This window comes from Fukomys damarensis, unplaced genomic scaffold (assembly GCF_012274545.1).
Source record: "Fukomys damarensis isolate Sample0158 unplaced genomic scaffold, DMR_v1.0_HiC HiC_scaffold_16, whole genome shotgun sequence".
Classification (NCBI taxonomy): Eukaryota; Metazoa; Chordata; class Mammalia; order Rodentia; family Bathyergidae; genus Fukomys; species Fukomys damarensis.
The window spans coordinates 130,568,854-130,594,370 of NW_022900928.1; the positions used below are offsets into that span (position 1 = coordinate 130,568,854).

At 44.0% G+C, this 25,517-nt stretch overlaps 1 protein-coding gene across 5 annotated transcripts in view; it reads right to left on the minus strand.

Moving 5' to 3' along the window:
* Positions 1-971: 971 nt before the first annotated feature.
* Positions 972-25,517, minus strand: part of Usp40 (ubiquitin specific peptidase 40) — a 72,253-nt gene continuing 47,707 nt past the window's right edge. For 4 of the 5 annotated variants that reach the window (XM_033764705.1, XM_010608734.3, XM_010608733.3 and 1 more), the window contains 14 exons: positions 22,256-22,309; positions 21,576-21,664; positions 19,601-19,687; positions 17,806-17,842; positions 15,956-16,020; positions 13,926-14,000; positions 11,441-11,564; positions 10,166-10,260; positions 8,734-8,852; positions 7,994-8,059; positions 5,586-5,796; positions 5,352-5,447; positions 3,420-3,514; positions 972-1,100 (listed from right to left, as the gene is read on the minus strand). In XM_033764705.1, the coding sequence (XP_033620596.1) occupies positions 992-1,100; positions 3,420-3,514; positions 5,352-5,447; positions 5,586-5,796; positions 7,994-8,059; positions 8,734-8,852; positions 10,166-10,260; positions 11,441-11,564; positions 13,926-14,000; positions 15,956-16,020; positions 17,806-17,842; positions 19,601-19,687; positions 21,576-21,664; positions 22,256-22,309 (1,322 nt within the window). In that variant the 3' untranslated portion in view covers positions 972-991. Of the gene's footprint in view, positions 1,101-3,419; positions 3,515-5,351; positions 5,448-5,585; positions 5,797-7,993; positions 8,060-8,733; positions 8,853-10,030; positions 10,071-10,165; positions 10,261-11,440; positions 11,565-13,925; positions 14,001-15,955; positions 16,021-17,805; positions 17,843-19,600; positions 19,688-21,575; positions 21,665-22,255; positions 22,310-25,517 lie in introns of those variants that run through there. The other variant, XM_033764704.1, reaches the window with a different exon arrangement.

Sequence of the window (25,517 nt, forward strand, 5' to 3'; positions counted from 1 at the left end):
TATCCCCAAATTAAAACATTGGACAAGAAAGGCAGGCTAGAGCCTGTGGCAGAAGGTCCCTTCCCAGCTTTGGATTCGGTTTTATCTTCCCATTGTGAGGAGCTTGCTGAGGAGTCACAGGAGGCTGGGCTGGAGCCCCGAACACCCAGGGTGTAACGGGAGGGCCTGCTGCTGGTCCCTATCCTGCACCTCACAGTGCCGTACCTTGTGATAGCTCCTCAGCCAGACGCGCAGGAGGGATGAAGGTTCTTCTCCCGATTCTGGGAAGGGCAGGGCCACCGTGGGGGCATAGCTGGGGTGCCAGGCCAGTGCCACTCTCCCATCTCCCCAGCTCAGTGCTGTGAGAATAGGGCCAGGGCTGAGGAGTTGACGGAAACCAGATGACAACCAGGGTGGGGACACAGCCCATCTCAGGGGTGACGCTTGTGCTAAGAAGTCGGCTCAAGAATACAGTGCTGTCAGGCACAGATTTAAACTGGGGGAAAAAAACCTTAGCCTGTATTTTCTCACCTATTTTAATTGAGGCTACTCAGGAATCCAGATCAGCTGGCCCTGGACAATGGCCGTGACTGAGAGGCTTGTCTATGAAGGCCCTGCCGCCACCTGGAGAGGTTGTGGTACTGCAGGTGGCAGCGAGACCTTTCAGAGCTGAACGAGCCCTCAGGAGAGCCAGGGCTTTAGAACCAGTTACAACCCAGCCTTGGGAGAACTAGAATTGCTTGGGGCATGGTCGGAAGACCCCGACTTGGTTCCTAGAGCTCAGTCAGCACTCGGCCCTGTGCATGGGACCAGAAGTAGGAACCACACTCATTTCCACAGTGTGCATGAATGGGTGTGCTTTACATGGTAGGTGTGACCCACAGATAGGTAGTGAACTTGTGTAAAGCCACGAGGCGGGTGTGGTACCTGGCCTGAGAGGAGCTGTCCTCTGGGTCCGAGCTTGTCCAGCCACATACCCCCTAGCCCTCGGTCATGGAGCCTGGGTACAGTGTTATCTGAAGCTGCCCACGCGGATGGACAGTGAGGCTTCTGGTCCTCGGGGCCGGGTGGGTGTCCCAGCATTGGAGAAAAGGTCGTTGTTCGCTCGAAGGGTTTCTCGGCTGTGGAGATACAGAGGCCAGCACTGACTCGCAGTCACAGAACCCCAGGTTGGAAGAGGCTGCAGGATACATCTGAATGTGCCTTACAGAGAAGCCCGGTGTATCCTCCTGCCAACTCCACAAGTGAGGACACAGCCCGTCACACTCTAGGTCTTTTCCACTCTGCTAGGAGAGGGGCATTAATCACAGCAGAGCACCCCCACTTCTGAAGTCGGCATTCATGGTTCCTGCCATTCACGAGTGCACAGCTCCATGAACCGGAAGGAACGCCCAGGCCCACGTGCTGTCTGCTTCCCGCTCTGAGGGACGACACTCAGACTCGAGTCCAAGGGCTTTAGGCATGGTGGCTGCCCCTGCTGCCCCTCCTGCCTGCTGCCCCTCCTCGCGTATGCACGCACCCAGTGCAGAAAGACCGGCTGTCCTGCTGCTGAGCAGCATCCCTACTGTCCCTGGCTTGGGCTGCTTTGTGTGGGGGCCTGTGCCCCAGGAGGGGCCTGCTCCAGGCCCACACTCACCCCGGGGACTGCATCCCTGCCAGGCTGGCACTGTTGCAGCAATGATGGTAAGTGTGTAGGGACAGTGCATAGCAGTATGAGTTTATGCTTCTTTTATGATGAATGTATTTGGCTGGACTTTCTTTTTTGCACTACCGGGGATTGAATCCAGGGAGAACTGAGCTACTAGTGAGGGGTCTCACTTAAGTTGCCCAGGCTGATCTTGAATTCTACATCCTCCTGCCTCAGCCTCCCAAGTAGCCCAGATCACAAGTGGGTGCTGCCACGCCTGCTGGTGGGGCATTTTGTACACCAGCAAGCAACTTCGTTTCCTGTGAACTGTGTTCATGCTTTCTACCTCTATCTTTGGCTTGTTGTCTTTTTATGTTTCTGGAATTACCAACAGCTACACCCTTTGACCAAGCCATTGTGCCCTCAGCAATGCCACCCAAGTCAGGTGAGGGAGAGACCCAATTTGGTGCAGCAGGATGAACCATGGGACTTCTCTGTCAGCGAGGCAGGAAGTACCCTCCCTCTGAAGGGCCATGCAGGTGGCGGTTATGCTGGTCCCTCTGAAAAGGGCAGGCTGACTAAGGAGGGAGGGCTGCAGACTTCACAGGAAGCTCCTTTAGTGGCTTTTGAATTTGGAAGCATGTCACTACAACTGTCCAAAAAAGGAATAAAATGGAAATAAGTGGAAAGCAGTATCAGATCAGCTGGCTGATGCTGAGGGCAGGACTGTGCCAATGTTACGCGAGTGGGAGTCTGGGACAGCAATGCTCTAGAATGCCGCCGATGGGAGTGAGGAAGACAGGCCTGGAAACTCACGACGCAAACTGACAGCCGTGTTCATACCAAGGGCCCCGGCAGGGGCAGGGGAGGGTGCTGAGGGTGTGTGTGCACTGGACTGGGAGGGTTTCACCGGAGAGACTCCAAAGCAGCAGAGCTGGGATCCCTGCCATCCAGGTGGCTACAGGGCACCAGGTCTTGCCTCTGGGGTGCAGAGTTGGGAATGGGGCAAGGATGCACATCCCCTGGGGAAAGGCTGCCTGGGAGGCACCTAGGGCAAAAGGGACGGGGAGAGGATGCAGTCCTGAGCTCAGGTGGCCTGGAGGAGGAGATGCTGGGGAGGAGAAAAGCGTCAGGAGACATGGTGGCCTGGATGGCTCTGGATGTCCCCAACACCAAGGACAGAAGGAGCAGGGTGCACTGCTCACCGCACACTGCTGAGAGGCAGCTGGGAAGGAGGCCAACTCATTTTAGATCATTCAGGCCCACATTCTAGATCTTCCATCCTTCCTACCACCACCCTGTCACCCTGCCAGTCTCTCTGATTCTACTCTTCTCTCTGGAACTCAGTGCCTAGAAGCCAAGGTGACCTTCTAAGCCGAGCATCAGATGACATCACTGCACACTGCCAACACCCAGAAACCCCAGACCACACTTCGCTTCTCCAGTTGGTCATGGCCAAGAGGCCCTACCCTGCCGACCCTGGGCAGTGCCTCAGATGCACGAGCACAGGCCACACGTAAGCCGGCTCTGGGGCCTCTGGGGAGCGTGGACAGGCACTAAAATGCGGATGCAGAGGGCAGCGGGGCACCCAGGGTGGGCGGGAGGGGGCGAGGGAGCATGTGATGGGGAGGACGGACCCCTAAGGAGGCAGAGTGGAGCGTGGGGAGCTTGTCCTTGGCACTGCCACGTCCACAGAGAGCTCTGCGAGGACGCCATCAACAGCAGATGAGAGAACATGGGCAGTAGAAGGAAACCACGAAAGGTCAGGGGAGCCCCAGAGGTCACCGTGCCCGGTACCAACCCTGAGAGTTACCTATGCTTCTTCTCCAGTGCCAGCTGCTTCTGTTTTTCTTTCCCGATGTCATCTCTGGTGGTACTGAAATCATCATCATCATCAACCAGGAGATTCTACATTTCAAAATAATTAATAAGCAGTGTTTTCAGATACCTATTTGGCTTATACTTAAAAGATATTTCAAAAACAACAGCAAATATTCAAATAAACATAGATTAATGATAAAAGCCACTCTGTGCTTGATGAAAACAAATTTGGCGGGCAGGAAGAGCTTTGTAGGGGAAATCAATCCGTAGCTGTTCAACCTCTGCCTTCAACTACAAATGGGGTGGAGGAAGGGGCTGCAGAGGGACCTGCGTTAGGAGCACAGGGCAGATGCCATGCTGCAGAGACAGCTGTTCTGTCCTCCCATCTGTGCCTGAGCTAAAGCATGAATGCAGAAGAGCATGGGCTGGCTGCCAATGCCCTCCCAGGGCCAGGCTCTCCAATGAACAGGACTTCTGCTCGCCCCCTCCACCCCCTCCCTGGCTGTCACAGAAAGTGTTAAAGTCATCAAAATAGTGACGGGGGCGAGGGGGGCAAGAGCAGCAGGAAAGGGCGACTCCAAGGGCTCCCAGGGCAGCAGCCGCATTCTGAAGTGTGGACTGGGCACACCAGAGAGCCGTGACAGTGCTGATCCACAGCAGCATCCCTGTGGGAGGGCAGTGCATGCAGGACTCCAGTCCTCAACCCACTCCGCACAGCTCTGGCCCAGTGCACTTCTTAGGGCTGAGGGACTCGCTGCAAGGTAAGAACGGGGACAAAGGCCCAGCACTCTGGAGGCTGAGGCAGGAGGACTGCTGAGCTCGAGACCACCCTGGGCTACATAGTGAGTTCCACGTCAGTCTCAACTACATAGTGAGACCCTGTCTCAAACAAACAAAAGAACAGGGACAAAAGCAGACACCCGTGGTCCCAGGGAGGTAAGAGGCCTATTACATCACATGATACACTCCCACTGTTATCCTTGCATTCCTTACATAAACCAATTTTGCTGTCACACAGAACATTTAAAAAAATAGTTTTGAACCAGGATGTCGATGTCTACTAACTGGAAAATCAGCCCTAGCCTGATTTTTCCGGATGTTTCTAATACAAGCCCTACCCCAAAATAAGTCCCAGTCAAGATCACAGCCCAGGGGGGCATGGTGATGCACGCCTGCTCATAGTGCACCACTACATGTGCGCCCGCACCCCTCGTTACCATGTGTTTGTGGTACCGTGCACTGTGTGCTCTGTGGGTCATTCGTCAGCAAGTCTCCCGTTCGCCGGCCTATCAAGCACATACCATCCAAAGGCACCCGCTTGAGTATTTACAAGTACTTAATTATAATTTATATTATGTATTTTAAGTATTAGTATCAATATTATTTATATTTATATATTATTTTATAATTCAGTCTGTCCATTGTGTGCTGCAGTGGACATACTAAATGTGTCCATCTGGCTGACAATCATTTTTTTCTCTTTTGGCTTTGTGAAACAAGATCTTGCTATGCAGTTCAGGCTGGCCTTGAAGTCACAATGGAGTCCAGGCTGGCCTCAAACTTGTGGTGATCCCCCTGCCTCAGCTTCCCATGTGCTGGGGTTACAGTCATTACACCACACCTGGCTCACATGGAGGTATTTTAAAAAGCACACTTGCCAGGTCTGTTTGCTAGTATTTTACTTAGATTTTTACATTTACGGTCATAAACACAGCCAGTCTAAATTTTCTTCCACTGTTCTTGGCACTGTGATATCAAGGTTCTACTGTCCTCATTAAATGAACTGCCTGGCTCTTCCTTTTATCTATTCTCTGAAAAGATTTGGCTAAAATGGGATTATCTGTATTTTGATGATCTGATAAAACTTTATAAAATCATTTGAGCCTCCTGTCTTGTCTGAATGGTAAAATGGCTGTTAACTCACCTTAACACCAATTGTGTCTCCATCTTTCAAGTAATAGGGTGCCCCTTGCAAATTATCTTGCTTTTTCTTCTTTTTCTTCTTGGTAATTTGCTGGTTCTGTAAGGAGATCAAACATCTTAAATAAAACTCAACTTGAAATTCTTCCTAAGTTCTCTACCACACCACAGCACGGTAACAACTCCAGCTCCAGAGCTGCCGCCCACAGCCCAGCCCCCAGAAGGCCCTGAACATTACCCAGCTGGATATTGGAAGCCACTCGAACTTCTCCTGGAAGTACTTGGCAATTTCAATCTTCTCCACAGGAAGAGCATAGCAATTGGCCACTCTCTGCCGCAGGGCGCCAGCACTGCTGCCTCGGGTGGTGTCCCACACCAAGTCCATAGCCAGGGTGTAGGCCCTCTGCCCCGGGACGCGCATCTGTGTCCTCAGCAGCATATCCTGTGGGCTGCACCACAGAAGAACAGAAAAGCAGGTGAAAGTGGGCAAAATGGACACTTCTAGGTGTCAGGTGAGGCTCCCTCTGACTCCTCTGCGCTTTTTAAGGAGGGATGTCCCCTAAATCCTCAACGTTGGCCAGAGAGATACAAAGAGACATTTCATCAAAATAGCGTATAGAGGTCAAATAAACAAATGCAAAAAATGTCCAGCATCATCCACTGGGAAAATATAAACTAAAGCCACATCAGGAGAATCGCTGCCAGCCTGAGCCACATAATGAGTTCAAGGCTGGCCTAAACTACCCAGGCAGACTCCATCTCAAAAAACAAATAGAAACAAATCCTCAATGCCAGTGGGAAATCATCATTCTCTGCCTGATTTTCTTTAATCTGATCAGAGTGAAGACCCCACCCAGGGTCCACAGCAAAGCCCCTGGAGAGGGAAGAGGCCTGGGTATGGACAGCAGGAACGGGAAGCACAATCAGGCCCCATGGAGCTGGTTTGGAAATGTGGGTACAGAACCGGGCAGCTGGCAGGAAGAAGGTGGTTTGAGGCTGACGAACACACTTGGCTTTAGGAGCAGTGCAGGCAGTTGAGGCACCACGGGCAGCCAGGGAGGAAGAACAGAGCCTCGAGTTGGGAAGAGAGTTTAGACTGGAGGAACAAACCTTAGCAGGAAAAGGTTCTTGAGGTAGGGAGAGGAGAATGAGACTTTAGAAGGGTGGGAGAAAAAGCTGGCTCCGTAGACACTGTCACAGGACCCAGGTGTGAATTAGGAACGCATGGCAGAAATGGCAGAGAGACGATGAGTGATTTTTAAATGCTATCACCCTGTGACACTGGCATAGCAAGAGAAAGGGCACCTGGAAGAAGCAGGAGGCTGTGGCCAAGGAAGGGATGTCTGAGAGATGGGGCCCCTAGCGGAGCCAGCCCCAGTTCAGCAGGAGTAGGTGTGGCCCTGTGTACAGCCGAGGAAAGAAGGGTCTCAGCAGCAGTGCACAGGGGCCCAGGCTGGGGGAGGGGAGGAGGTGGTTCGAGCAGCCTCCCTGGGGACAGCAAGGGCGCCCTGCAGCAGGCCAAGGACAGAGGAGCCGTGGGATCAGGGAAGTGCCAGGGTCTGGCAGCTAGGCTTTTTGGCAAAAGGGCTCATATAGACTGCGTGTACAACAAATGCAACAGAGGTCCAAGCTCATACACGTGGGGCTGTACAAATTATATTTTTTCTGAAGCTGTTACAAAAGCAGGCAGAATAGATGCAATTAATTTATTCAGACACAAAATACAAATGTTTAAAAGCCTCTGAAAACATGTCCAGCCTTAACAGAAATCAAAGCACTGGAGAAAATGAGAACTTGTTTCACTTATCACATCAGAAAACTTCTCCACAATGAAATACTCAAGTCTGGCACATGGGTAAGGTGAACTAAATGCCAATAAGCTCTGTTTCTGAGAACTGAAACTCCTGCAATCTACCTGGGAGGGAATTTAATACTTCATTATTTTCACAGCACTGGGCATCGAACTCAGGGTGCTGGGTGTGTGTCAGGTGTTCTACCACTGCGCCACCCCCCGGCCTCAACCATTTATTTTCAAGCAGTGGCGTCTACACCGTTATCCAGGAGTCCTCCTCCAGGAAGCCATTTCTGGCCACAGTTTGCATTGTGAATACACTGCTACAGAAACACAGTGAACAAAACACTGGCTCTCAAAAAGCTTTTGTTTTCCACTGGGAGTGAGATAAGAGCAAATAATCAACAGGTGCGCTGCCTATCAGGTAAGGAGGAGACAGACACTGGGCTGGGCAGAGGGGAGGGTGCTACTCAGCATCAGCTTGGAAGAGAAAATTGCTGGTTTCAGGTTTTAAAAAATGGCTGAACATTGACCACTGTACTTGTGGTGACAGATGGTTCCCGTAAGCACTGCAGGCACAAGCCCTGCTGACCCTGGAGACTCGCAGGACCTCTGTGCCCTGTGCGGTCACCAGGAAACCAACTCTCACACTTTTGATGGCAAAATTAGCTCCAGGTTCTAGACAGCAGCCACCTGTGCCCGTTTCTAGAATGCACTCTGTTTTAAGTTGTGAGGCTGCTTAGAGTAGTGAGGAAAAGAAAGAAACCTGCACTACTAGGTTGTTAGTTTTTTAAGACGCTATAGGACATGGGAAGATGTGTGTGGCACTTTCTCTCTGCCGAAGAATCTCTTACCCCAAGCTTTCTTCCTTCCGAAGGGGCTCTAGGCAAATCTCAGCTCTCCGTCCCAGTTTATATTCCCTGATAATAAGGGAAACAAAACTTCAATGGTGGCATCATTTACTTTTTTGTGACAATTTTCTTTTTCCAATTTTAAGCTTTCTCTTTGAGCTAAGTGCTACTCTCTGAATATGGTAGCTTTTGGAGAAAGGGAAAACCAGGAATAATTGCTGTGGTGATTACTGTACTTAGCTATTTGGGCCATTACTGAACATGGAAGTATGGCTCCAAATTCCCAAAGGGATGTCCCCCTGGCCCAGGTCTAGGCCCCAGTGCTGTCACATTTTCAGTGTTAGTAAGCCGTGGTGTGACAGAATCCTTTCGGGTTGCTCTTTGCAGAGCGAACTAACAACTATCCGTGATGCCCAAACATGCTCTCTGAGTTGGAATCTAGGATGCAGGTCAGCTTCTGGACATTTCCTGAAGGAGAGAGGCTCACCCCTAACTTCCACTTCACTCCAAACCTTTTAAGTTATGATAGTGTCACAGTCACTGGAGACAGAAAGCTGAGTCTGTCCCAGAGTGCAAGCAGGAAGCATCATCATCTACCTCCCTGTGGGGTTACAGGAGTGGGTTCTCTGCTATCAACTGACTCAGATGACTGAGTGCCCATCCATCCACCACCCAGCCCTGCCATGGTGGTGGGGAGGAATCCCGCAAGAAAGAGAAGCTTTTGTTCTCCAGTGGGAACATACTTGAGCTGCCGTCGATCAGCACGCAGGAGCCTGCTGGGACGCTTGTTCTCCACCGTCCAGGCTCTGAGGAGGGCTGGGCCTGGGACAGCCAGCTCAGAGGCAGGCGGCAAGGCCCTGGCCTAGACAAGAAACAGACTGGCTTCAAAGGTACTCAGAAAGACACATCAGATGAAGCATGGCACAGTGACATCTGAGGGCAGCAGACCTAAAGTAACTCTAAAGTCTACTTTTGAAAAACTACAGTAACATCTCTCTGAAGTTGATCCTGAGTAGATCTTATGTCTCTCCACAGAAACATCTGAGGCAGAAGCAGCCCTCTGACACTTCTGAGTGGTCCTGCGTGGATGTGACTGAGAAGAGCAGCCTGTCCCAGGGACTCCTCTGCCACTTTCACTCACGCTCCCCCGAGGCTTTAGCCACATTCACTCTGCCTGTGACGGGGCCTTTGATTGTGGACTATTCACTTTGGCTCCAACCAGCTGGCCCAGACTGCTTGTTCTGATTCTGCAGGGGTAGATGACATTAACCCCTAATTGTATTTAGGCTGAAGCATGTACAGTGGTCAATGTTCAGCCTTTTTTTTTTTTTTTCTTTTCTGGTACTGGGGATTGAACTCGGGTCCTTGAGCTTACAAGGCAGGCAGTGGAACCACTGAGCTAAATCCCCAGCCCCATAGCCATTTTTTAAAACCTGAAAACAGCAATTTTCTCTTCTAACCTAATACAAATGCCTTCCCACTTGCTCTCATGGGAACAAAGCCACTTGCTTTCTCAAAGAAGGTTATTTTACATAGCTGGGGACTCTCAAAGGCCAAACACCAATGACTGCTAGACAGGTACAGGGCCCACATTTTTCCCTTTAAGTAGAGGAAGTGATATTTGTTTTAGTCCGACAACAAGGTGCTTCCTCAACATTTTGTGCTGCACTTAAGCCAGGCTTCCCATGTGGACAGAAACCTCCTCCTTCAGGAATGTTAATGCATGAGAAGGCAGTCCTAACCTCCAAGTGGACCCCCAACCTCATGGGAAAATGATGGCACAGCCTGTGACTACTGACACGAAACACATCGATCACATTGGCACAAAACAATGTACATAAAGTGAATGCTTCACAAAGATGTTTCAAGAAACCATGTTCCCCTAACAACAAAAAATGAACAAAAGACACGAGTCACTAAGGATGCTGGAACACAAGCACAGCATGCCTATCAGAGTTGGGTAAGTGAGAGCCACAAGGGCAATGGCAGAAACAGGTGCCAGGAACCTGTGGCCCATGGGCACTGCCTGCACGTACTTACCCCTGAACATGGCATGTAACAAATGCCATATCAGAACAGACTGTGGTTGAGGGAAAAGGAAATAGAAGAACATATTAATATCTCACTGGAAGAAGCTATATCACCACTAAGGCATGTGGCAGGAAGAAGTCTGACCTGAGACTTCAGGTCCACCAACGTGGCATCTTCTGAGATGTCTATGTCTCCCAAGAAGAGGAGAGACACTTCCGCAGGCATGTGGCCAGGAACTCCTGCAAGAGGACAGAGCTGGCATAGGGAAGGAACTTTAAGCTTACATGTTTCAGATTTCTACAACGCACTGCCATGTTTGATAGCTTAACAGGCTTATCTGGTCCGTGTTCTCATACTGTAAGCAGGCTTACTGATGCGCTCCTGAAGACCCTCCAAGTCCAAGTCCCTGAGCTCAGCTCCCCCACGGCCACGTTGCCTGAGATTAGCAATCAGGGAGCTGCTGCAGGCAGAGATCTACAGGGAACTTGCCCTTGTGCTGTATGCCTGCAGTGCTCCTTTGAACTTCTTTCCTTCCTCAGGAAAGACTTTGCTGGTGGGACACTCTGCCAGTATTCTTTATGTCAGTAAAAGCTGCTAAATTTTAAATTCAAAATTTCTCACAGTTTTGCTTTGATTTAATGTCTCTGCTTATGCTGAACTCATGGTTAATATACAACAAGAAATTATATGTTGATTATAAATAAATTAAATGTGAAAGTTTCTTAATGAGCGGTCCCCCCCACATACTGAAGACTGAATCCAGGGCCTTGTGCATGCTAGGCAAGTACTCTGAGCCAGCCAAATCACAAGTCCTTTTACAAAAACGTGATTTGAGACAGGGTCTTGCGAAGTCACTAAGCTCCCCAGGCTGCCCTGAAACTTGTGACCGTCCTTTGCTTAGCCTTCCAAGTACCTAGGATTAGAGGCCTGCACTGCCCCACCTGGCTAAGTGTTCTTATATCAAAGAAACTAGAGGCTGGTAAACCCTGGGAGAGAATTTTCAGGTAATTCTGAATAATGAAATGTATTTCCTGATTCTTGTGATACAGAAGTACTAATAAAAATACACCTTTTTCTTACCTAGGGTACAGAGAAGAAACACTGATTTAACGTGTCTTTAAAAATTTGTATCCAACTCTATATGTCATTATGTAATTATCACCTAGGCATTTTTAGAGTTAGTTAACATGAATTAATGTAACTCAACTAAATTAACTTCAGAAAAATTTCATAGCCGATAACATACTATTTTCCTATTCTACATACAGTCTTAACTTCAAATGATAAGAATTTGAGTAATTTACATTAATTTTGTTACTGAGGTTTTTTAAAAGATAAAAAGAAATATAGTACACGATAATACTTCAAGGTACTAAAAAAGCTAAATCGCTGGTTCTTGTGGTTCTGTCTTGTCCTCACCTTGGGTGGGAGCAGCTCGCCAGTTGACACCTTGAGCAGAGCTGCCATGGGGCTGGTCTTCTCTCTCCCGGTGTCCTGAGGGGGCCTGTGGCTGGTACCACCAGATGGGCACCTTCAGGAAACCCTGAAGAACAGAGTGCTTAACTGCTGTGATGCACAAAGGTTAAGTGAATCTTCACTTTTGCTTCCACAGAAATACCTTGATGACTTAAAATATTCTTGAATTTATTATTTTTCTTCTTAGATTTATTAACTGTCATACATTATACTTATTTATTAGTTTTTTTTTTTTTTTTGGTACCAGGGATTGAACTCGGGTCCTTGTGCTTGCAAGGCCGGGCACCGAACCGCTGAGCTAAATCCCCGGCCCTTATTTATTAGTTTTAAAATAAAAATTTTACAATAATTAAAACCAGACTTTGGGATGACTGAGACTAAATGTTCTTTGCATAGAAGTATCTTAGTTGCTAAAAGAAACAAGGAGCACAGGCAGTGACGAAGTATTTGCCTGAATGACTACACCATGAGCTCCTAAAACAGCCTGTGATCTAAGCTGGATCCCTACATACTAACTGCAGGAAATAAACCCACTGCCTTTATACAATCCCTACAATGTTAGTATTATTAGTTCAGTTTTTCCCACCTTATTTTTTATTAATAAAGAAAAATCAATAGATTTATTAAGAGATAAATGAGGTTGTATTTATACTGCTCAACTGCCAACAGAAAATAAGTGAAAAATAACTATGTAAAATACTTTAAATACCTATTTCAAGAATCACACTACATACAGTATTTTATCAAACTGAAGATTAAGTAATATTCAACCTCATTTTAATTAATTAAACACATCATAAATGAAAACAACAATTTTTTTCACCTCAGAGACAGTCAAAACCCAGAAAGTCTAATAATATTCCATGCTGGCAAAAATAAGGGTAAATCTGAATTCTTATAAGCTATGGCAGAAATATAAACTGGAAGATTCTTGGAGAGTAATTTGGTCTTAACCGTTAAAATTTAAAATGCTTGAGGAAGTCCTCTGCTCAGCCATTCCATGTGTGGGGATTTGCCTTCTGACACACGTGCTTGCACAAAAGGGCATTTACACAGGGATATTCACTGTAGACTCTTCATGGTAGCAAAACATGTGACCCACCCTCGAGGTCCTTTTTAGAAGGCTGGTTACATTATGATAGGGCACGGCTTCTAAAGAAGAAATTTTAGTACTGTGAATTGATCCTGTAGAAATACTGTTATCCATGCAAAACAGCACGTATTTTTACAGTATTCAGAGACTAGCTAAATTATGGGGCTGTGGGAATACCTCATAGTATTCACTTGCCCAGTATGCACAAGGCCCTCAGTTGATAACCAGAAGTTCAAAAAAAAAAAAAAAAGCTATCTCCATACAATAGACTGGTCTATAGCCACTATATATGATGAGATGGCTTTATATGTAGTGGTCCAACACATACCTCTAGATATATGAATAAAGCAGGGTACACAATAGAGGGTCTAGCATACAATCTTTTATGTACATGTGTACTATGTATATACATACATACATACTTGAGGGTGTGCATATAAAAAAGCCCACACCATTGGAAGGATACAGAGGAAACTGGATGGCTAGGAGAGAGGACTCTAGGGTTAGGGAGGGAGGGAATATGTTCACTTTCCTGGTTCTGATTTTTATATACTTGGAATTTTGGAGCATGAGTATTATCTATTCAAAAATTAACTTTAAGCAAATGTTACCCAAGTATTGCAATTTAGGGATGTATTTTGTTTTCATCTACAGCTCTTTTGTTTGCATTAAGAAAACTAATAGGGCAGAGGATTTAGCTCAATGGTTCTGCTACCTGCCTTGCAAGTACAAGGACCTGAGTTTGATCCCGGTACCAAAAACAAAAACAAAAACAAAAAAAAACACCAAACAAAAAAAACCTAATAAATATTAGTTTTTAAAGTAGTAATATACAGTATTTATGAAAGCAATAAAATGAGCTTTGTTGTACAGTATTCTGGTAGACTATAGATTTGATACCACTTTTGTGAAGACAATTTGGCATTACATAAAATCAAGTCTTTGTTATGTTCACACCCTTAGATTTAGTAATTCTACCTTAGAAGGATTTCTATTTCAGTACTAATCGTAAGAATAAAAAATTAAAATCAAGCTAAACTTCTAACACTGAGAATACAGGTGGATTAAACAGTAGTAAATCATATTTTTGGATTTTATGATCAGGTTGAAATGGTAAATATATAAAGAAGGAAATAAAACTTTTTAAGTAATTGCTTTTATTTTATTTCAAAGTATTTATGGAAAGGAAACAGGTTTGCCTGGCAGGATTTTGGGAAAGTTCACCTTTTATGACTCTATATTTCTGCATTTTCCCATAATGAGAATATGTCATCTTGGTAATGAGCAAACAGTAACTGTTACTTACAAAATGTCTATTTGTAAGCAAAATCTTACCGGAGGAGGAAATTTTCCTTCAGTTAAAAGCAAAGTATCTCCAGAACATATCATAAGCTCTTTCAGTGTTGCATCCTGGGAACACAGAAACTCTATTTTGTCACTTATGACTTCTGAAAGGAACAAACAGACCAGTGGATCTTTTTTTAAATTCTATGCCTCTATGAATGTCTCAAGAAATAAACAAATAATCAGGCAGGCACCCAAGACAAAGGAAAGCTAAGATTATAAAACCAGGACAGAACTAGGTGTTAAATCATGGGTGTAAACTATTTGTATCATCAAAGATCTGAGGAAAGGGAGCTGGTTGAGATGAGAAATGATAAAACTGATTTGTGGAAGATGAAACTTCAGTGATGCCTAAGAAGATGGACTGCATTGGAAAGCTAGAGCAAGGAAGAGAAGAAAGGGAGTATCTCACGGAGAAGAGTAAGGGCAAGGGAAAGGCTGACGATGGCCAGACTTATTTGGGTACAGCCAAGAGACCACAGTGATGGAAGAGGAAAGAACCGGATGGAGAGGAAGCAAAACTGGACCGGAAGGGTGGGCACAAATCCAAGGATGTGGACTGGAAATGAGGCAATCACTAAAAGAATACTTTGGCTGCTGCAAGCACAATAGAACCAAGTGGGAAGGCCTCGGGCAGTGATGCCTTGGCAGTAATTTAGGCATGAAGCATGGAAAGTCAGCAGGGGAGATGGTCAGGAAGAAGTCTCAGAGCTGGCAGCACCGACGAAGGAAACATAAGTAGGGTAAGCTAGGCTGCAGTCTGAGAAGATTGGGAGAGGAAAGAGACAGTGAACCTGGGAAGAAAAGCCAGTTTTGAAGGCTGTGAGTTTACTTTTAGAGGAGCCATCTGATACTGATTTGAGAACTGACAGTGAAGATGATGTCAGAGCTGTGTGAATAAACAGATCCGTATGCATCTAAACTGCCTGTTGTTCCTGCAGAGCTTCCAGAGCCCACCTCTTCCTCTGGGCATTGAACTCCTGGCCAGCACTCTTGGGGCCTCTGACTGCCCCACAGCAGAGTGCTCAAGAGCAACCTCAGCATACCTGCTCAGCAGCCATCTGCGGGCGTTCAAGGCCGCCGTTACTGCCTAAATATAAAGACTAGGAAAGGGCAGCTCACTGCAGTGATCTACACTTTCTCACAAAGCTGTGGTGGTCTTCCAAGGCTTCTAACTGGGATGTTTGATGCTATTTGGACCAATGAGAAGACTTAAATGGATTCCAACTATCCTGGGAAAAGTGTTCCTAAGACTGCCCTAAGAGTTTGCTAGACCAAGAGTTTGCAACAGAACTTGAGTAAAACTGAGTTCTGTCATCATAAACTTAACAGGAAAACTCTGAGACTGAAATACTCAGGGGCCAGTTATGCACACCTGTAATCCCAGCTACTTAGGAGGCGGAGGCAGGAGGATCCCAAGTTGTAGGCTAGTCTGGACAACTTAGATCCTATTTCAAAATAATAAAATAAAAAGGGCTGAGAATGTAGCTCAGCATTCCCCGGGTTCAATCTCTACTACTACACCCCTCCCCCCCGAAACCAAACCCAAACATTCAGTGTATCGCCAAATATTTCCTTGAATTCAAATGTTATCTATCCTCTGAAGTTCTGGTTTTGAGTGAACTACTGCTCCTAGGACATGTTCTCTCACCAGGAGGAGTTTACCACAGGTGTTAGAAATGCTCTCACCTAGCTGAGACTCGTCCTCTATCAGAAAACTGTAAACAAAGTTACAACAGACCCAGTCATAGATTTGTTTTGCTTTGTTTTGAGTCAGGATCTGGCTTTTAGCCCAGGCTGGCCTTGAACTCTCAATCTTCCTGCCTCACCCTCCAGAGTGCTGGGATTGCAGGCCTGGGCCATCACACCTAGGTTCCATTCATAGATATTTTGTATCTTAAAAAAAAATAAAAGATTTCTTTCTTTAGAATTCTTTCATATGAATTGGGAGGGAGCAGTCTTGTATGACAATGCAAAATAAACTCAATTATTTTAAATAAAATGTATAGAAATAATCTTACTTCTTCACATAAAGGCTCCCCAGCTTCACAGCACCAATCCATTTTCCGTAAATGCCATGCATCTCCTAGGAAGAAATCAAAATACGATGAAAAAACCAAGAATGTGTTCGAGGAGTTTGTCAGGATAAGTAAATATCAAATGGGATTTTATCTGCTAAAGTTGTTAATTAATTATTATTATTATTATTATTATTATTTTTTAGTACCGGGGATTGAACTCAGGTCCTTGTGCTTGTAAAGCAGTGGCCGGAACCACTGAGCTAAATCTCCGGCCCAATTATTTTTTAAAGTAAGTTATCTACCAGAACTTGTGAACAAAAACAACACATAGGTACACTTGTCATTTGCTACTATTATATAGTACTTGCTCTGTAGCTTTACTATTTATAATGCATTATTTATTAATTGCCACACCAGAATACATGTACATGTAAACATAGAATCCCTTCTAAGAGCAGCATAAAGTTGAGTTTATTTTATTCTTGGCTGAAAACACTGCTCAGAAACTGTTAATGTGTACTAGCAGATGATTCCTATTTATCTAGCAGTTATTCTAACAAAAATGCAGCAGGAAACGGTAGAGAGTAGCTTTTTTAGTGGCACTGGGGATTGAACTCAGGACTTAACGGCATGCTAGGCAAACACTCTTCACTGCACTGGCCTCAAGAGCATTTTAATGAAGCTGGTATATGAGAATACTTATAAATGCCAGAAAGACTTTAATTAAATTTGTTTCTCAGTATACATGCTATACTGGTGAAATGAAACTTTTTCCCTTTTTTCTTTGAGGGAAAGGTTGAATGGAGAAAAATTTAGAAATTAAAAAGAAAAGTAATGTTTGTAAATAAGCACCCTCCCCCCATCCCTGCAGCAAAAAACCTTACAGGCAAAGGAATAAACACAGTTCTTTCTCATCTCCATAGGCCAGTGTTGGAATCCCCATATTTCTAGACACTCTTTAGTCTAATGTTCTAGTTGTAAGTATGGGAAGATTTATATGAATGTGAAAAGCTAATTTAAATCTCTTAAAATAATTTGCAGTCCATGCCTCACAAGTGCAATGTTTTGAGTTCGATCCTGTTGGTGAGGGGTACGAGGAGGAATCAGCAGTAAATTCGAAATGAACAGTGTGACTTCACAGAACTCCCAAGGGAGCTTAGTTCTGAGAATCACAACTCTGAGCAAGTCTCTACCCTCTCAGCCCTGGTTTCTTCATCTGTACAAGGTGAACAGGCACAGCTCCCTGAATGGCAGGGCCAGGGCTGTGACTGGGGTTTCCCTGAGGAGCACCTTGCTCCCTCCAGATGACAAAGCTGGGTAGGGGCAGCCCCTTCAATCACGTTTGAGAACAGTCAGGTCCTCTGATGAAAGAGGTCAGGCACCTCATCAAGCTCGGATGGAAAGCTCTTTTAAAGGATCCTGGGTTAATTTTTTTCATTCAAAGTACTTTCCCTAATTCACATCACAAAGATACTGATATGAAATAGGATGCATTGAAATTCTCCATCATTGAGGTTTTTTTTTGAAAAGATCAGTGAAAGACTTGGATAAGTACAGGTAGTAAATCTTACTTTGTTTTTAAAATACATTTTCTAAATCCTATCTAAGATATCTTTACTTCGAACTAGTCTACCACTAGTTTTCTTTTAGTTTGCAAATGATAACCAGGAGAATTTATTATGTACATACAGAAACTTACACTTTTTTCCCTCCCCTAGTTTGTAAAAGTTTTTCCCAAAACTCTGGGGAATAAGAAAGTTTGAAAAGTTTTCTTTAGGTTTATAGAGAATCGCTTTAAGTAAAAGATACAGGTAAGATTATACTGTACATCATCATGGTAAATAACTTACCTGGCAGACCAGATTTCTCCAACATTATTTTTAAACACTGAAAAGAAAATTATGCCCAATGTCAATTTTCTGCTTCTAAGTTACAGTACAAAGAAAAGTTAGTAAGACTGATTCACAGATGCAACATAGTCTTCTTTTTACATAATTTGAGGAGTTTTGTTTGGTTTTTGTTTTTGTGGTGCTGCTCCCTCTCCCTGTCCAAATCCTGTAATTTATTATTCCAATCTGGATTTGTGGCTGAAGATCCTCCTATGTCTGTCTATCTCTTAAAACTTGTAGTCAGACCAGGTTTTCTTTTTTTTTGCTTTTGCAAGAAGAATATTCTAGAACATCTACATGTCTCTGGACTGCTCTCTTCTGGGAAGTTAGCAGTCTTTGAGATAACTGTCTCGATACATTTTTCAGAAGTTGAAAACTTGTGATACCTTAAAATCCTTTATTCCTTCCTCTGAAAAACTGGTACCTTCAAACTCATGGATGACATCTATACAGGAAAAACTCATTATCTAGTTAATTACCCAGAGATATAGTTTACTAAGGAAAAATAGGATAAATGCTTGATTCTTCTTTTCCCTTTATAGTACTCTAGCATTCACTGTAAGTAACTAAAGAATGTTTTTTGAAAGGTTATTAAGTCTTCCACATTTTGTTTGTAATACATGTGTATGAGGATAAGGAATATGTGTGTGTGTATAATCTATCTATCTATCTATCTATCTATCTATCTATCTATCTATCATCTATCGATCGATCTATCTGGATAAGGAATGAGGGGCTTTCCTTTTAATCCATGCCTGCATATTCCAAAGTTGTCATAATTTTATTATAGAACTTAAACTTGTATTCTCCTTGATGTTGAAACTCTTCCATCTTTGACTAGAAAGCTCCTCAGTCTCTTGGATGATTCTCATAGTCTTTATTTGCTTTATTGCTTCCTGTGATGACAATATATTCTAGGCTCCTCTTACTCATTTTCTGACCTAGATTTAGAAACAGCCTTTGTTCTAAGATGCCTTGGTTTCTTTTAGTACAAAATGGTATTTAGAAACCATACTTGGTGCTAGGGTTGCTTGTTGCTATGGAGTTGGTCACTGTTTCTAAACCATGTCAGGGAACAGAGCCAGAAAAAAAAAATTTCTTTTAAGAGAAAAAAGATGAAGTTCATTGAGACTTTTCTAATTCAAGTTAAGGAGTACAAGTTTTTATTTAACCTCACTGATTTTATCTTTGTCTCTCTGTTTTCCAATACTGAAAGTTTCAGTTCACTTTTTTTCCCCCTCAGTACTGGGGATTGAATTCAGGACCTTGTGTTTGGGAGGCAGGCGTGGTACCACTGAGCTAAATCCTCAGCCCTCAAAAGTCTCAGTTCTTAACAAGATCAAGAGGATATTTTATCACACACACATGCTCATATACATTTATACCTGGGTATGTGTGATTACAGGTGCATATAAAGTAGAAACACCAGAAGGAAATACATCAAAATGTTAACATTGGTGGAATACTCAAGAGCTTATTTTTCTTTTAATCAATTTCTGCAGACCCAAATCTCTATAATAAACAAGTATTACTGATAATCACAACAGGAAAAAACCCAATAACCGTAATCTTACTTAAGACTGACAGTGTGCCAATTTTCAAGCTTCATGACCTAGCTCTCTGGTTAAGTGCACACAATTCTTGGAAGTATATTATGTAAATCCTCATCTTAGGACTTCTAATGCTAGCACAGGTTACCACTGCTCCCAGTACCAAACTCTCATAGACCTGTAAACCAAAATGCAAAATTACTTACATCTCTCACAGAGAGTGTTTCTTCTACTATGACCTCCATTTCGGTCCCATGTTGAACGTCAGTCTCCAGAGTGAAAAACAGGAACAGCTGAGAGCAAGATGGAAAATGCCATTCAACCTCAACCGTAGAATTCTATACATATATTCTTTACTTCCCAAAAAGTAAAGCCAAAGATGCAGGAACCATTAATGAAAACTTTGGGGCTGGGCACAGAGCTCAGTGGTTAAGTGTTCATCCAGCATGTGTGAGGCCCGGGGTTAATCCCCAGCACCACAAAAACAAAAACCAAACAAAACTCCTCAAATTATGTAAAAAGAAGACTACGCTGAATAATTTAGTATTTAGTGTTGAGTAATTTAGTGTACAATTTAAACAATAATCTCATCTACCTAGAAATATAAAATAGTTCCTCATTTATGTTCCTCATTTCGACTCCTAGTAAACTACTGGTATCACAGACACTGTTTCTCCTATTATGATTTCCATCTCTGTCTCAATCACTCTGCAAGGGAATCTGCAATTACCATACACAGTAAGCACTGGTTTCTCTCAGAGCCACTTGGTTATGATTTGACTTGCTGTCTAGGGTGCCCACATAATACAACTCCCAAGGTCTGAAAATATAAATCTGCTCTTTTTTCAGGGCAGTTCCTTAGAGCGCTGTCTTCACTTTCTAACTCAGCCCCACTGTATCTGTCCTCCTACCAGCTTGTCACACCCCGTTTCTTGCTGGTGACGAGAGGGGAGGAGATGGAAGGAAGGGACAGTTGCTGGGAACCTAATGAAGTTGATCCAGGGGCTACTGGAAGTGTGAGTCCACAGTGCCCTGATGCTGGGTGTTACTTGTACAGTATCATAATGACTCTGGGCTGTAATCAAAGTTTATTAACTAGGTAAAGCTGCTGGCAAGGCCAACCTGAGTGTATTTATACAGAAAATGAATCCTGATAAAGACAAGGGGAACAGGAGGCTGCTATAAAACTATCAGGTCAAAAATCAATATTCTGGATTTCACTAAATTTAAAATGCCACTGATTGTTAGACTTATAATTTCCTGTACCAGTAAAACAGAAACAACCAACAATGCCAGCTATAACCACAGGATGCTACTGACTGTAAGATGCATCCTAATTTCACAGACATTAAAGTGTGAGGGAAAAGGTTCACCTCAGAAAGGTAGTGGCTGAAACTGCTGGTCACTCAACCTTAAAGATACCCCTCCTATGTTTTGTATCTTTGAGACAGTCTTGCTACGTAGCCCAGGCTGGCCTCAAAATTCCAGCAGTCCTCTTGCCTCGCCTCTGAGTGCTGGGATTACAAGTATGTGTTACCGTGTCTGGCTCAAAGATTCCCCCCTTTAATGGTTTATGTCTAGATGTCCCCCAAAGTCCCATGTGATCCTAGGCAGGACCTTTGGAAGGTGACTGGATGATAAGGACATTATAGCAGACTTGCTGTTAGGAGGTAAGGCCAGGTCACAAGAGGCAGGTCACTCTGAATGTGACCTGAGAGGCACCTCCCTTCACTCTCCTCTTCCTGTCTGTCGTGAGGTAAGTAATTATTTCTCCGCCATGCCCTTGTGCCATGCCATCCTGTCTTGGAGCCCGATGACCATGGAATGGAATCTGAGACAAAATAAACCTCTCCTTTTAGTTGGGGTTGTCAGTTATTGTCTCAGTGACAAGGAAAGTGACTAGTAGACACCCCTTAACCACAACATTTTTATAGAAAAAGAACCTTACAAGTATGCATTGGCACAGTTTTTTTTTGGTTCCAGGGATTGATGGCATAGTATTTTTTTTTTTTTTTAAACACAAAGAACTATGTGGATGTATTCCTAATAGAAAATTTTAAGGGGAAAAAAACCAAAACACTTTCAGAGAAAAACAACATTACTGGTGTACTTAACGTACTACTTCCAGAATTAAGACATAGGTTACTGAGGTGGACTATCTTGAAAGTGCACTGCTGATACCTGAGATGAAGTTGGTGCTTTTCCAAGACATAGTCCCAGGGAGCTTCCCAGCTTCACCTCCGCTTCCTTCAAAGTGGAATTGTCTGGGACTACAAAAAATTTTGATAATGTAATAAATGTCTGGAATTCCCACCTCTTTCAGCAAAATAATATACTGAAGTCAGCTGTCTTTGAAAATCAAGATCAAGAAGGAAGGGCTGAGGTGTAGCTCAAAGGTAGAGTATGTGCAACGCCCTGGGTTTGATCCTCAGCACAACCCTACAAGTAATAAATATTCATACCTTTCTTGCCCCCAAAAGAAGTGCATTGTATTTCATACAAAAGGATTACATGTGCTATGGTTATGCTTACTTTTAAGGTTCTACGCTCTACATTATTCTATCTGTACAATAATGCCAAAATGTAAGAGGCAATTTTGAATGCTCAAAATTCATACAGAGTTGTTGTTTACATGGATTAAAAACCAGATAATGTTTAACTCAATCCATGCACAAGCTTGTTTCATGTTTAAAGTTGTGACAGTGACTGATACTTAGATGAAAATGTGTTTTCTGAATCAGTTTGTAAAAGGCAATTTAAGAATATTAGCTACTACAAGCCATTATTTAAAGCTTTTAAAAAAGCTAAGAAACATGGATGGAATGAGGTTTGCCACCTTTTAGAGGCTACCAAAGACTGACCTGGACAAAGAAGCTTCCCGTTTCTATCAACAGGTCTCAAGCAGCTGTTCTCAACTGTAGATAAAAAGCAGCCAGTTAGGGCAAAAACTGAAGAAAACTAAAGAAAGAGAGAGGCTCTACTGTGTTATCAGCAGGAGCTACAAAATAGGCCAAAAACCCAAATCAAGGAACAAAAAAAAGAAAAAATTCCAACAACCCAAACAGAACCCATCAACTCTGGGCAGTCTTCACTCTGCTCAGTAGTGCAGGATATAAAAATATGATTGAAACTGAAAAGCAACCTTAATGATCAGTGGAGAAATAGTAATTGGCCCATGACTTCTAAGCATTTTTATCAAAACATTTAAAACTGTTGGTTAAACACATACTGGGAAAGAAAAAAAACAGTAAAATATTTGCACATTTACTTAGAACACCAGAAATTGAGCACTGAAATATCTGTCTCTAAAACACATGTTAAGAGTAGTGTAAGCAGGGCTGGCTGCTTCCCGTGGAACAGCTGAAGCTACAGACTGGGCATCTTTGCTAACCCCTGGCAAGTGGTCATACTCCTTTCTGAACTCAGATCAGCTTCCAGCATTTTTTATTTTGTGCTTTTGATGTCATGAAGTATCTTTGCGCTCCTGTAGTGTGAAGGCTTCCAGCAGCATTGCTTTTGCTAGGCTATCTCCATCTTCATTGCAGCCACCTTCCTCACTGAGGTCTCCAAGTTCACCTCTGTCAAGTTCCTCAGTGGTACATCAGTGTCATCATTCTCAGGGGAGGCTGCTTTTTGACAACTCTACTTTTCTTTGAGTACTTTTTTGTTGGCCATCCCTCCTTCCATTATCCATGCATGTAAAATCTCAGGTGGGGTTATCTCTAGGAGAAGAGGAAGCAATGCAACTACACGCTTTGCTATCTGCACGCACATGTGCCTGACAGACAGGCAGGGATCCATTGGCAGTGGATTTGCATGGAGTGCAGTGGCTATGCTGGCTGTGGTGTACGCCTGTCCTTTCTTCAGTCATCTGTGGGCTGTCAGAGCGCCACCCACAGTTAACACAGCATGGCTGCTGAAACTCATACCCTTGCCAGTTATGTTACATGGCTAAACCACAGTAACTGAAATTCATGGTGTAATTGCGAAGCAGATTACCTAAATTTTAAATATGTTGGGTGATTTTATACTCAGTAAATGGATTAGGGCCATAGTGTGTGCTATTTTTGAAGATGCAGATTGCTACTTTGGAGGAAAGAGCACACCAGGCTTTCAGTCCAAGCAGAATTCTTAGAAAGTAGGACAAGAATGGGGTGGGGGTGAGTGGGATGGGATGTTGAGCTTTTTGAATGCGCAGGAATGGCCTGGGCCTAGAAGGTCTCAACTTTATCAGACCACAGTGGGATATCTTTCTGATTCCTGAGTTATACTGTACCACAGCAATATGAAGCTAGCATATAATTCTTTGAAAAAATTTTACTAGCATATAATTTTAATACAAAATTTCTCGTGAACTGAAACAGTTCCCCAAGTTAGAAAAGTGCATTTTAAATACTGTGTCCTTAAAATATTTTTCTTTTAGCTGGGCATGATGGCACCCACCTGACGCAGGAGGATTATGTGAGCCCAGGAGTTCAAGGTTAAGTCTGGACAACAAAAACATTTAAAAAATCAGTTTATTTCAACAAATGCTTCCTGTATATCTTCTATGTGCCAGGTACAAGAAGCTGTGATACAGTGGTAAGCACAACAGATTCTGGCTGTGCCCTCACCAGAGCCTCATTGAATGGGAGGGGCGGATGTTAATGACACAGATAAAAGGGCAGTTACAGCAAAAAGGGATATGAAAGGAAATACAGGGTACTGATGTGAAACAGAGATCAGCTAAGACTGTGGTCAGGGATGAAAGGAGAAGCACCATTTCAATTGAGACCAAAGGAATGGCTGAAGTTAGGAGATAAAGAGCAAGGGGAAAAGTACAAAGAGAAATCCTAGCACTGAGAGGCCACAGGGTGGCAAGAGCTTGTGCATTCTGAAGCTCATGGCAGACAGCCTGTGAGGTGTTATGAGTAAGCAGAAGGAGCATGGAGAGAGTGGACGGAACCAAGTCACAGCAGGCTGGACTGGAACATGCAGGCTCCTGCATGCTAGGTTAAGGAACGAGCCCATGTGCTTTGGAAAAGCACTAAAGAGCCTGAGCAGAGGCTGATGTGATGCAGCTCACATGTATTTGATATATATGGAGAACGGTTTGGAGGGGAGCCAGAGAGGGCCAGTCATGGGGCACAATAATGAAGCACTCATTTTTCTTTTTTTGAGACAGGGTCTCACTATTAGTCCAGGCTAGCCTTGAACTCACCGAGGTATAATTTATTTGTAATAAACATATTCATTGCAAGTGTGTAGATCAGTTTCATTAATACATGAACACTCACCAGCAAACAGTCTGCATCCCTCCTCAAAACCTTCCACAGCTGCTCTGCAGCTGGAGTTCCATCACCCTCCACCCTGATCTGCCTTCTGTAGCTACAGCTTAGGTTTCCTTTTTCTTTCTTTTTTTGGTATCAGGGATTGAACTTGGGTCCTTGCGCTTGCAAGGCAGGCCACCGAACCACTGAGCTAAATCCCCGGCCCCTAGATTTCCTTTTTCTAAAGCTTTACACATATGGAATTACACAGTGTGTACTTCTTTGTCCACTCTCTTTCCCTTGGCATAATTACTTTGAGATTCATTCACATCTTCTGTGAGGTGGGACTATTTTTCAGAGATGAACAGCACCCCACTGATTGGCTACACCACAATGTGTCCATCCATCCATCTAAACTGTTAACAGTTTTTGGTCATGCACACTTACACTTCTGTAAGTGCGTATATTTTAACTATTCTTCAGTAAACATTTTGAAGTAGAACTGGCAAGTGAATGTTTAAGTTTATAAAAAGCAAGCTCAGCCAGGCGTGGTGGCGCACACCTGTAATCCCAGCATTCGGGAGGCTGAGGCAGGAGGATCAGTGTTGAGTTTGAGACCAGCCTGGGCTACATAGTGAGTTCCAGGTCAGTCTCAACTACATAGTGAGACCCTGTCTCAAAAAAACAAAATAAAAAGCAAGCTAACTTCTCCAAGTGACTCCCACTTTACATTCATACCAGCAATACGTGGGAATTCCAAGTTGCTCCACAACTTAGCTAGTAACATTTGGTTTCGTCAGTATTTTGGATTTTTTTTTTTGTTTGTTTGTTTTTTTGAGACAGGGTCTATGTAGTGCAGACTGACTTGGAACTC